The 14,358-nt window shown below is 41.7% G+C and overlaps 1 protein-coding gene across 7 annotated transcripts in view; it reads right to left on the bottom strand.

Moving 5' to 3' along the window:
- Positions 1-14,358, bottom strand: part of LOC139582648 (frizzled-3-like) — a 69,070-nt gene that overhangs the window by 29,293 nt on the left and 25,419 nt on the right. For all 7 annotated transcript variants that reach the window (XM_071412832.1, XM_071412835.1, XM_071412831.1 and 4 more), the window contains 4 exons: positions 11,296-11,492; positions 9,221-9,683; positions 8,240-8,539; positions 7,651-7,902 (listed from right to left, as the gene is read on the bottom strand). In XM_071412832.1, coding sequence (XP_071268933.1) covers positions 7,651-7,902; positions 8,240-8,539; positions 9,221-9,683; positions 11,296-11,492 — 1,212 coding nt within the window. The remainder of the gene's footprint in view (positions 1-7,650; positions 7,903-8,239; positions 8,540-9,220; positions 9,684-11,295; positions 11,493-14,358) is intronic.

Genomic DNA, 14,358 nt, shown 5'->3' with positions numbered 1-14,358 from the left:
CTACTAACACAAACCCTGTTATCTGAACCACAACTACTAACACAAACCCTGTTATCTGAACTACAACAATAACACAAACCCTGTTATCTGAACCACAACTACTAACACAAACCCTGTTATCTGAACTACAACAATAACACAAACCCTGTTATCTGAACCACAACTACTAACACAAACCTTGTTATCTGAACTACAACTACTAACACAAACCCTGTTATCTGAACCACCACTATAACTACTAACACAAACCCTGCTATCTGAACCACCACAACATCTACTACTAACACAAACTAATGTTATCTGAACTACAACTACTAACACAAACCCTGTTATCTGAACCACAACTACTAACACAAACCCTGTTATCTGAACCACAACAACATCTACTACTAACACAAACTAATGTTATCTGAACTACAACTACTAACACAAACCCTGTTATCTGAACCACAACTACTAACACAAACCCTGTTATCTGAACCACAACTACTAACATAAACCCTGTTATCTGAACCACAACTACTAACATAAACCCTGTTATCTGAACCACAACTACTAACATAAACCCTGCTATCTGAACTACAACTACTAACACAAACCCTGTTATCTGAACCACAACTACAACTACTAACACAAACCCTGTTATCTGAACCACAACTACAACTACTAACACAAACCCTGTTATCTGAACTACAACTACTAACACAAACCCTGTTATCTGAACCACAACTACTAACACAAACCCTGTTATCTGAACCACAACTACTAACATAAACCCTGTTATCTGAACCACAACTACTAACATAAACCCTGTTATCTGAACCACAACTACTAACATAAACCCTGTTATCCGAACTACAACTACTAACACAAACCCTGTTATCTGAACTACAACTACTAACACAAACCCTGTTATCTGAACTACAACTACAACTACTAACACAAACCCTGTTATCTGAACCACAACTACTAACACAAACCCTGTTATCTGAACCACAACTACTAACATAAACCCTGTTATCTGAACCACAACTATTAACACAAACCCTGTTATCTGAACCACAACTACTAACATAAACCCTGTTATCTGAACCACAACTACTAACATAAACCCTGTTATCTGAACCACAACTACTAACACAAACCCTGTTATCTGAACCACAACTACTAACATAAACCCTGTTATCTGAACTACAACTACTAACACAAACCCTGTTATCTGAACCACAACTACTAACATAAACCCTGTTATCTGAACCACAACTACTAACATAAACCCTGTTATCTGAACCACAACTACTAACACAAACCCTGTTATCTGAACCACAACTACTAACACAAACCCTGTTATCTGAACTACAACTACTAACACAAACCCTGTTATCTGAACCACAACTACTAACATAAACCCTGTTATCTGAACCACAACTACTAACACAAACCCTGTTATCTGAACTACAACTACTAACACAAACCCTGTTATCTGAACTACAACTACTAACATAAACCCTGTTATCTGAACCACAACTACTAACATAAACCCTGTTATCTGAACCACAACTACTAACATAAACCCTGTTATCTGAACCACAACTACTAACACAAACCCTGTTATCTGAACTACAACAATAACTACTAACACAAACCCTGCTATCTGAACTACAACAATAACTACTAACACAAACCCTGTTATCTGAACTACAACAATAACTACTAACACAAACCCTGCTATCTGAACTACAACAATAACTACTAACACAAAGCCTGCTATCTGAACTACAACTACTAACACAAACCCTGTTATCTGAACTACAACTACTAACATAAACCCTGTTATCTGAACTACAACTACTAACACAAACCCTGCTATCTGAACCACAACTACTAACACAAACCCTATTATCTGAACTACAACTATTAACACAACCCTGTTATCTGAACCACAACTATTAACACAACCCTGTTATCGGAACCACAACTACTAACACAAACCCTGTTATCTGAACCACAACTACTAACACAACCCTGTTATCTGAACCACAACTACTAACACAAACCCTGCTATCTGAACCACAACTACTAACACAAACCCTGTTATCTGAACCACAACTACTAACACAACCCTGTTATCTGAATTACAACTACTAACACAAACCCTGTTATCTGAACCACAACTACTAACACAAACCCTGTTATCTGAACTACAACTACTAACACAACCCTGTTATCTGAATTACAACTACTAACACAAACCCTGTTATCTGAACCACAACTACTAACACAAACACTGTTATCTGAACCACAACTACTAACACAAACCCTGCTATCTGAACCACAACTACTAACACAAACCCTGCTATCTGAACCACAACTACTAACACAAACCCTGTTATCTGAACCACAACTATTAACACAAACCCTGCTATCTGAACCACCACTATAACTACTAACACAAACCCTGTTATCTGAACCACCACAACATCTACTACTAACACAAACTAATGTTATCTGAACTACAACTACTAACACAAACCCTGTTATCTGAACTACAACTACTAACACAATCCCTGTTATCTGAACCACAACTACTAACATAAACCCTGTTATCTGAACCACAACTACTAACACAAACCCTGCTATCTGAACTACAACTACTAACACAAACCCTGTTATCTGAACTACAACTACTAACACAAACCCTGTTATCTGAACCACAACTATTAACACAAACCCTGCTATCTGAACCACCACTATAACTACTAACACAAACCCTGTTATCTGAACCACCACAACATCTACTACTAACACAAACTAATGTTATCTGAACTACAACTACTAACACAAACCCTGTTATCTGAACTACAACTACTAACACAATCCCTGTTATCTGAACCACAACTACTAACATAAACCCTGTTATCTGAACCACAACTACTAACACAAACCCTGCTATCTGAACTACAACTACTAACACAAACCCTGTTATCTGAACTACAACTACTAACACAAACCCTGTTATCTGAACTACAACTACCAACACTGCTATCAAAAAAACTCTTAAAGGAGGACAGAAAATTAAGAGCAGTGTAGGTGCACTCATGTGAGAACAACACACACTGTTACAAATGTACACACACTAAAAACCTACAGTAGCAAGGAGGAAGTGTTTGAATTATTAACTTATTATCCAGATGAGTGGGGGTGTGTTCCACAGCTCCAGGCAGAGAGGAGCTTCTCTGAAGTGCTTCATCTATTAGAAACAACCAATCTGAGAGCTCTCCTGTGTCTGTTTGACTTGGAGCACTGGAGCTAGGTGTGTTGGGAATACAACTATTGTTTGAGACCAATATATACTGTATTCTCTGTTGTTTTTCTTTCCTGTATTACATTTTGCCCCAAAATTCAAAATAGATATTTCCAGTTTTTTCACGGGACCCCATGAAAACTCTTTGAGGTCCCTCTCCTAGGTTAAGAATTACTGATGTAGGGGTTAAAATAATATTTGAGTGCAATTGATTGTAGTTTCTATAAATGGTGACAGTAGGCATATAATCTGGTATTGTCACGAATCCCACCGAAGATGGTGCCTCTTCCTGTTCGGGCGGCGCTCGGCGGTCGTCGTCACCGGCCTACTAGCTGCCATCGATTCTTTTCCTTTTTTGTTTCTGTTAGTTTGGGCTGATTGGGTGCACCTGTTTTGAGTTTAGTTTTGTGGGTAGGCTATTTAAGGGCAGTCAGCCCGCTGGCTGTTGTGCGGGCTTGTTTATCTGTTATTTGGTGTTGGATTGTTTAGTGGATTTATTATTTGTTCTGGACAGTTTAGTCCTGTGTTTTTGGACTCGTATTTTTCATGCGCCCGTGTGTTTAGGGCATGATCGTTTTCCCTGTCTACTGGAAAATAAATCCACGTTCTTGAATCCCTGCTCTCTGTGCTTGACTCCTCCACCCAGTACTCCTAGCAGCTCTGACAGGTATAGCCTGGTACGGACAGGTATATGGTATAGTGGTCAGAGTAGGTGTAATGTTTCATAGTGGTTAAAGTATGGGGAGTGTACAAAACATTAGGAACACCTTTCTGCAGTGGTGTAAACTACTTAAGTAAAAATACTTTCAAGTACTACTTAAGTAGTTTTTTGGGGTATCTGTCATTTACTTTACTATTTATATTTTTGACAACTTTTACTCCACTACATTCCTAAAAAAAATAATGTACTTTTTACTCCTTCAAATTTCCCTGACACCCAAAAGTACTTTATTTTGAATGCTTAGCAGGACAGGAAAATTGTCTAATTCACGCACTTATCAAGATAACATCCCTGGTCATCCCTATTGCCTCTGATCTGGCAGACTCACTAAACACAAATGCTTCGTTTGTAAATTATGTCTGAGTGTTGAACTGTGCCCCTGGCTATCCATAAATTATTCTTGTTTAAAAAACAAGAATATCGTGCCATCTGGTTTGCTTAATATAAGACTTTTTTTTTTTTTTTATAGTTTTACTTTTGATTCTTAAGTACATTGAACACCAAATACTTTTAGACTTTTACTCAAGTAGTATTTTACTAGGTGACTTTTACTCAAGTAGTATTTTACTAGGTGACTTTTACTTGAGTCATTTTCTTTTAAGGTATCTTTACTTTTACTCAAGTATGAAAATTGGGTACTTTTTCCACCACTGCCCTCCTGCAATCAATGCTATATGTCAAATTTGTAGATTTTGTTTCATATTGCATTATTATCACTAAAGCATTTGTGATTGTTAATCTGTGTTTTGTAGTTTTTAGCATTTTAGTTTTTGTAGTTTTTAGCACATAAAAATGTTGTTAACAAAAGTAGCTAGCTAGCTAACTTTCGCAAGAGATGACTCGTGTTTACATTATATGCATTAGCTTGCAACATACTTTATCATAACGTTAGCATAGCTAAAACAGCATAGATAATGACCCTACATGTCTACTAGCATAAGGTATGGTTAACGTGCTAGTGCAGTAGCTATAGGTTATCCCTCATCATGGTTATTTAGCAAGCTGCTCATGTTAGCTGGCTAGCTAAGCTAGCTATCACTCGTCATGATCCATGGCTACATGGGCTACTACACAGCCTGCAAGTACTCTGTCAACCCCGGGAAAACATGCCAATATAGCCTGGTACTAGCTACGCTACAAATAAACATCCTCCAAGAACATATCCCTGGATTTTATTTAAAAAAATAAAAGGGCGGGATTCGGGAGAAGTGCAAGCCTCACAGTCACCTCAGCACAACTATGCCCTGTAACGCGTTACTGTCTGTAAGACTCAATCTGCTACGAGCCAGCCAGTCTAATGGCAATACAGATGACACAAGACTACATAAACATACATTTAACTTCAGAATGATCAGCTAGCTATATGTGAATCGTAATAATCTAGCTAGCCAGATGGTTTAACTGGCAAAAACGACAGAAAATAAATGTTTTGCAAGGTAGATGATTACAGTAGCTGTTAATTCTTTGTGACTAGTTAGCTACTAATTATTCTTGGCTAGCCAGTTAGTCCTATTGACTTACTATGGGGTTGCAATCTACTACAGTGGGTATTGTAGGCAGGTAAACATGCCAAAATTGATACAGTATTGTAGTCAGGCAACATATATGTGAATGGGCAACAATTCATTCTGATGTCTGAGTTTATTTTCTCTTGCTTCAGCCCAAATAATGGATTTCAATAGATATTGTGTTGTTTTTACATGGTTGCGTCATATTTCTGTGCATACTTTCCGTTGAAGCTTTCATCGATGCATGCTTCAAAATGTGTACAAGCGGAGTACACATCCGAGAAGTGCCCTCCGTGCTACGTTTCACATACTTTGATTTGGACTCATACTCTGACTGATGCGTGCTCCAATTTGTGTGCTCAGAGCACGGTAGGTAGAATGCACATTCAGAAACACTCAGGGGATGTGGTGTTGTGGTTCCAGTATGGACAGGGCATGTGGTGTAGATCTCACCTGGTATAGACAGGGCATGTGGTGTAGTGGTATAGATCTCACCTGGTATAGACAGGGCATGTGGTGTAGTGGTATAGATCTCACCTGGTATAGACAGGGCATGTGGTGTAGTGGTATAGATCTCACCTGGTATAGACAGGGCATGTGGTGTAGTGGTATAGATCTCACCTGGTATAGACAGTGCATGTGGTGTAGTGGTATAAATCTCACCTGGTATAGACAGGGCATGTGGTGTAGTGGTATAGATCTCACCTGGTATGGACAGGGCATGTGGTGTAGTGGTATAGATCTCACCTGGTATAGACAGGGCATGTGGTGTAGTGATATAAATCTCACCTGGTATGGACAGGGCATGTGGTGTAGTGATATAAATCTCACCTGGTATGGACAGGGCATGTGGTGTAGTGATATAAATCTCACCTGGTATGGACAGGGCATGTGGTGTAGTGGTATAGATCTCACCTGGTATAGACAGGGCATGTGGTGTAGTGGTATAGATCTCACCTGGTATAGACAGGGCATGTGGTGTAGTGGTATAGATCTCACCTGGTATAGACAGGGCATGTGGTGTAGATCTCACCTGGTATGGACAGGGGATGTGGTGTAGTGGTATAGATCTCACCTGGTATGGACAGGGGATGTGGTGTAGTGGTATGGATCTCACCTGGTATGGACAGGGGATGTGGTGTAGTGGTATAGATCTCACCTGGTATAGACAGGGGATGTGGTGTAGTGGTATAGATCTCACCTGGTATAGACAGGGGATGTGGTGTAGTGGTATGGATCTCACCTGGTATAGACAGGGCATGTGGTGTAGTGGTGTAGATCTCACCTGGTATGGACAGGGGATGTGGTGTAGTGGTATAGATCTTACCTGGTATGGACAGGGGATGTGGTGTAGTGGTATGGATCTCACCTGGTATGGACAGGGGATGTGGTGTAGTGGTATAGATCTCACCTGGTATAGACAGGGGATGTGGTGTAGTGGTATAGATCTCACCTGGTATAGACAGGGGATGTGGTGTAGTGGTATGGATCTCACCTGGTATGGACAGGGGATGTGGTGTAGTGGTATGGATCTCACCTGGTATAGACAGGGGATGTGGTGTAGTGGTATAGATCTCACCTGGTATAGACAGGGGATGTGGTGTAGTGGTATGGATCTCACCTGGTATGGACAGGGGATGTGGTGTAGTGGTATGGATCTCACCTGGTATAGACAGGGCATGTGGTGTAGTGGTATAGATCTCACCTGGTATGGACAGGGGATGTGGTGTAGTGGTATGGATCTCACCTGGTATAGACAGGGCATGTGGTGTAGATCTCACCTGGTATGGACAGGGGATGTGGTGTAGTGGTATAGATCTCACCTGGTATAGACAGGGCATGTGGTGTAGTGGTATAGATCTCACCTGGTATGGACAGGGGATGTGGTGTAGTGGTATAGATCTCACCTGGTATAGACAGGGCATGTGGTGTAGTGGTATAGATCTCACCTGGTATGGACAGGGGATGTGGTGTAGTGGTATGGATCTCACCTGGTATGGACAGGGGATGTGGTGTAGTGGTATAGATCTCACCTGGTATAGACAGGGGATGTGGTGTAGTGGTATAGATCTCACCTGGTATGGACAGGGGATGTGGTGTAGTGGTATAAATCTCACCTGGTATGGACAGGGGATGTGGTACTCTCTGCAGTGCTCCTGTACCCAGGTAGTCTCCCAGGCAGTCCTATAGCTGTTCTCATAAAGGTAGCAGGTTATGACCGTCAGCAGAGGGACCAGGTAGAGCACAGAGAACACCCCGATACGGATCATAAACTTCACCAGCTTGTCCTGGTTCTCCTTCTCCAGAGGGATCTCCATACGCACGCGGTTCAAAGCAAGGATTCCCGCTAACAGTAATGCCACGCCCACCTAGAATCAGACAGAGTTGATATTGAAGGAATAGACAAAAGATGATGTCATAAGAAAGACCAGGAAGTAAATACGGTATATTGGTTGAGTAACAAGCAGTTCCATTCAGATCCACTTTTTAATGAATGGTGAGATGTGTATGTCTGTGGTATAATCAAAGGAGCAGGCACAAACAGGTGTCAACACATTTACTTTACTTTGTGCAAACGTAAACTTTGTGCACACATGAATCACCTAGGTTGTGTCCCAAATGCCACCCTAATGCCTACATATAGGGAATAGTCTGCCAATTGTGACTCACACTTACTTCCTCTGTGACTCATTCCAGCCCACTCACCAAAACATCCAGACCCAGCGGAGCCAGCAGAAACCATCTCAGCGCTGTGTGGTCATACAGCCCCACGAAACACACCCCGCTGACACTATCCCCTTCTATCTTGTTCATAGCTATTAAAGTGACGGTGAGACAACCGGGTAGGCCCCAGGCACAGGCATGGAAGATCAGGGCCTTCTTCTCTATGGCCTCGCTGCCCCACTTAGGCACGGCAGCCAGGAACCAGGTGAGGGTGAGGATGACCCACCACACACTGCCTGCCATAGTGAAGAAGTAGAGCATCATAAAGAACAACGTGCACGCCTGGATGGAGAGGAGGAGGAGAGAGGGGGAGGAGGGGAGAGAGAAGGAGTGGAGTGGAGAGAGGAGGGGGAGGGGAGAGAGAGGGGAGTGGGGGAGGGGAGTGGAGGAGGGGAGGGGAGAAAGGGAGGTTGAGAGGGAGAGGAGGTGGGGAGGGGAGTGGAGGAGGGGAGAGAGGGGGAGGGGAGGGGGAGGGGAGGGAGGGGAGTGGAGGAGGGGAGAGAGGGAGAGGAGGGACGGGAGGAGGGGAGAGGAGGGTGAGAGTAGTGGAGGAGGGGAGAGAGGGAGAGAAGAGGGTTGGGGAGTGGAGGAGGGGAGAGGAGAGAGGGGGAAGAGGGGGATGGGGAGTGGGAGTGGAGGCGGGGGAGCGGGAGGGGGAGGGGAGTAGAGTGGAGGAGGGAGAGAGAGGGAGATGGGGAGGAGGGGGAAGAGGTAGAGGAGGGGGAGAGAGGGAGAGTGGGAGGGGAGGGGAGAAGGGATGAAGAGGGTAGAGGAGAGAAGGAGAAGAGAACGAGGTTTAGAGAAGACTGAAGAAAGAAAATCCAAGAACATAAAAAATATCATTTTAGTTTTTTTGTTACAATAGCCCTGAATGTCAAAGAGAAAATAGAAAATCATTCAATAAATAAATTAATCAATCAATCAGTTATCAATGAATCAATCACTAAGCCAACGGATGGTCACCTTGTTGTGTGAGCCCTGGGTGACGGTGGGCGCCCGGGAAAGGTCGGGGCTCGCCGTGTTGCATGCCACCCGGTCCTCCAGCAGGAAGCCCAGCAAGAACACCAGCGACACCATCATGTAGCACATGGCGTAGAAGATGATTGGCCGCTCCGGGTAGCGGAACCTGGACACGTCGATGAGGAAGGTGAGGAAGGTGAAGAGGGTTGCCGAGAGACAGACAACGGACACCACGCCGATGAAGTAGCGGGCAAACACCAGCTCGTCCCGCTGGAAATACATGTTGGGGCAAGGGGGCGAGCAGCCCGTCACACCCAGGAAAGAGTAGCCCAGGTCGGGGTCGATCTTGAGCTCACGGGGACACCAGAAGCCATAGTCGTGCTGGAAGGCGATGGGCGACTCAGTGGAGTCTGCGCTGGAGAGCAGGTCTACAGGACGAGGGTATGGCTCGTCACAGTCTGGGAACCTGGTGAACGGAGAGGAAACAGCTTATGTTAGACACATTATATTTACCTTGCAGAAAGACACAAAGCTAAACCTTTATTTTACGGGACAGTTTCCTCAGATTCGACCTTGTATTTTCAAGGAAATTATGTGTTACTATTGTGTAATTTACATTTTGCCATGTCATGATGTTATGGTACAGAAATTAGCAAGTATTTTCTGAGAAATGTGTGGTAAAATTATGAAAAAAAAATGTGTATTTGTCTCGGGTGTGTAAAGTTACACTGTGTAAAAGTGTACGCTTCACATTTTCAAACAGTACATTTATATTTTCCAACGGGGCTATACAATTGGATGAGGGTTTTTCCTCACCTAAGTAGCCTCGTTTCACTGCCAAAAATTAAATTAAACCATCTCGTGTTCAGCGAAATAACAACACAATGTCAAATACAGGTAGCCTAGTCAAATAATTAACATCCAATCACATTAACCGTTACTCTCTCGTGGGAAACCTTCACTCTTGCTCAGACATTTAGAAACGAGACATGACAATTTGAAAAATAAGCCACGGGAGTTTTTGGAGCGAGAATAAAGATGACTTTCGAGTAGTAAGACGTATAAAAGCAACAGATACCATTAATAAGAAGGGGCTAGAAGCGTCTTATAGGGTGAGCTACCGAGTGGCTGGGACAGGCAAGCCCCATACTATTGTATAGGACTTAATTATTCCTGCTGCCGTGGATATGGCTGGGACAATGCTGGGGGAAAAGGCCAAAAAACTATACAGACAATCCTTCATCAAACAACACTGTTTCACAACGCATCAGTGACATGGCAGGAGATGTTTTGAAACAATTACTGCTTCGCATTTAAGCCACTGAATTCTATGCGTTACAGCTGGATGAGTCAACAGACGTGGTGGGACGGGCACAGCTCCTGGTATATGTCCGTTACGTTTATGGGGGGTCAATTAAGGAAGACATCCTCTTCTGGAAACCAGGACAACAGGAGAGGATATTTTTAAAGTACTGGACAGATTTATGACATCAAATGGACTTTGGTGGTGAAGATGTGTTGGTATCTGTACTGATGGCGCAAAAGCCATGACAGGGAGACATAGAGCAGTTGCTCCCGACGCCACTTGGGTACACTGCAGCATCCACCGAGAGGCTCTTGCTGCCAAGGAAATGCCTGACAGCTTGAAATAAGTTTTGGACACTACAGTGAAAATGGTTCACTTTGTTAAAGCAAGGCCCCTGAACTCTGGTGTATGTTCTGCATTATGCAATGATATGGGCAGAGACCATGTAACGCTTTTGCAACATACTGAAGTGCGCTGGTTATCAAGGGGCAAAGTGTTGACACTTTTTTTTAAATTGAGAGACGAGCTTCAAGTTTTCTTTACTGACCATCATTTTCACTTGACGAGTTTCTCACAGGAGTGGCCTATCTGGGTGATGTTTTTTCTCGCCTGAATGATATGAATCTAGGATTACAGGGACTCTCTGCAACTATATTCAATGTGCGGGACAAAATTGAGGCTATGATTAAGAAGTTGGAGCTCTTTTCTGTCTGCATTAACAAGAACAACACACAGGTCTTTCAATCATTGTATGGTCTTTTAGACTACTAACCTGTTACAGTCCATCTCTTGTGGCCAGGTGACTCCAAACATGTCCATGAGTTTGTAGCAGTCCCCCTTGGCTCTCTGGCACGGCCGTCGGCAGGGCAGTGTCATGCGTCCGTACTCAGTACACACCGGAGCATAGAGGGCACACAGGAACATCCTCAGCTCTGAGGAACACTGCAGGTTCACCATGGGGTGGAAGGGCTGCGGAGGGGAAAACACAGCTGTCAGGAAGTGTCTATTAATGCAGTGTTTTGTGTGAGGGATTAAAATTGATTTACACAAATACTCTGTAAATGTCAAAGTGGAAGATTCTAACATTTGTAAAATAAAATAATAATGCATTTTTTAAGATAATATATCTTGATTAGATAAGCCTTCAACCCCCTGAGTCAATACATGTTAGAATCACCTTTGGCAGCGATTACAGCTGTGAGTCTTTCTGGGTAAGTCTCAAACAAACTCAAACAAATACTTGGGCAGTACACCGTATATACCATATACTGGGTTATTTGGAGAAAGCCATGGGATGGTTTTTCAATACCTTCAGTAACATCAAAACTATTTATTTGAAATGTTTCAATAGATTGTAATATTTGTAGCGACTTGTTAAGTTAATACTTGCAGTCAACTTGTGCAGTATGTTAGGAGATTTATTTTTCATTTCACCTGCCACATTATTTTACATTATGAAGCGTACCGTAGTTCCCCAGAAGAGTTGAGCCAGTTTGTTTGTAAATAACACAATGGGAGAAAGCGGGAGCTGGTGAATCCACCATGTTCTATATCTATCAGTGAATCTCTGCTGTGCACATGAGGTGATGACGTTACACTTGTATGTAATTCACTACTAAATGTTTGCCATCAGATATCTTATATCGTGTTTGACAAGTGTTTGACTAACAAAGAGGTGTAATGAGTTCTTCTCCCCTCTAGCTCCATGTGCTCTTCCTTCAGAAAAGCACTTTGTTCATTTGCACAATTTCTCTCATTCACTTTCGCTTGTAAATGTCCACACTCACCGAAAATGACATATGGTAGCTACTAGCTATGCTTGTTTAACTTTATGAGCTGGATTTGCCAGTCTTTGCAATTAGCTTATGTTCATTTTTGCTCAATTAGCATTTAGCTGATTTTGCTATTATTTGTGGTATTTTTGTTAGCATTCTGTTAATAGAGGCCCAATGGGCTTTTTTGTGTTTTAAGCGTTCCCTTGTGTGCTATACCGGTAAACCATAAATCCCGGGATGGCAGAAGAACGGTAAGACGGTATGAAAATCTGGATAACGCCCAAGTCTACTGGATTGTACAATATTTGACATTCTTAAATTCTTCAAATAAAACACAATGGACATCAAGGACAACTAAAATCATAACAGCAATGTCAACTGTATATGTTTGTATACATGTCTGGCACTATTACATGTATGAGAGTGTGTGTATATGCATGTGTACAAACACCTGCATGGCATCAGCCAAACCGGCATTAGCTGTAAAAACACTGCTCCTCAGTGTCATTCAAATATACTTTTTATTATGTTTTATTTTGACTTTATGTTTGACTTTTATCTTTGACCATCTTTCTATCTCCCGCACAGCAACTCCACTCCCACTTGTCTCCAATTCCACATCCTAAGTTTCTCTCAGCCCATCCCATCCCATCTATCTCTGCTGGCCATCCTCTTCGGATTTATACGCAACATATCTTTCAACTATGCTGTGATAATTAACGTACAATTTCAATCTATCTAATCGAATAGAATCCACAGATTGCAAGTTGAAGATAAATACTTTTACTAAGTGTATTAGTATATTAGTAATTGACTGACCCGGTCTCTCCAGATCTCCTAACAGTACTATTTCTAGGGTCAATTTTAGATCAATGCTATGCATTTTCAGCCATTCCTGAACCTGAGACGAGAAATAAGCTACCTAAGGGCAATACCAAAATAAATTGTCTATTGATTCTGTATCCTCACAACAAAATCTGCAGAGCTTCAATGATTTTTATGCCCCAAATATTCAACATTTTGTTGGTGGCAAGAATTCTATATAATAATTTTAGCTGAAAAGCACGAAGTCTTGAATCTTGCGTTGTTTTATATATCAACTCATACACCCTGTACCATGGAATCGGTACATCAAAAATCTCTTCCCAACTATTTTGCAATCTGTATGGCACAGTAGTCAACATCCTGGTCCTCAAATGAAACTGGTATACTTTCCTATTTATAATATTTTTATTCCTCTTCAAGTTTTGATCCTTTACATTGGGCAGACAGACCAGTTCCCTACCTCCTCCCGCTGCCACCTGCCTCCTCCATTTTTGGGCTAATGCTGTAATCAATTTGTTGTACTCTTGGATTGAGCAGACCTTCCTGTACAATTCTGATAACTCCATGAAGGACATAACTCTACCATTCCAATTTACAATATCATTTAAGAACAAAATACCCTTTTCAAACATCTTTCCTATAAATACAGGTATTTTATCAACCAGCACATGAGTTCAGCCATAATATTTGTTGTAATATTTGTTCGATCTTTTCAGGGGGATGAAATTGAAATTGTAGCTAGCTCTGCAATGCTTGTTTGAAAAAGAGAGATACTTTGAAAAAAATATAATTTTCAATTAATCGAAAATGAGACATGGCAATCTGCACAAATGCAAAAAGTACATTTTTAAACAATGGATGAGCTTTTCTTAGTAATCTACTTGAAAATCATTTAGGGTTCAAATAAAACTTTGAATAAGTGAAGATTTTAGAGAGAGGTTAAGTGCTTTTATATTTAATAATCTCAACCAACCCAATTCATATTCATTATATAGATAGGCACGCTTTATTTTGTCTGGTTTAGCATCCCAGATAAAGCGAAATATTTTTTGCTCATATGATGAAAAACGAATCAACAGGAGTAGGCAGCGTCATAAGTGAGTGAGTAAACTGAGTAAGGAGTTAAATCAGGGAAATTTTTCCATAAATAGACAGGTATTTACCTCTCCATGGTTTCAGCGCCTTGTCTATTTTTACAAGTTTTCTATTGAAATTCATTGTGGAGAGCTTATTTA

The sequence above is a fragment of the Salvelinus alpinus genome, chromosome 8 (assembly GCF_045679555.1).
Source record: "Salvelinus alpinus chromosome 8, SLU_Salpinus.1, whole genome shotgun sequence".
Lineage (NCBI taxonomy): Eukaryota > Metazoa > Chordata > Actinopteri > Salmoniformes > Salmonidae > Salvelinus > Salvelinus alpinus.
This window is presented reverse-complemented; position numbering and strand designations above follow the sequence as displayed.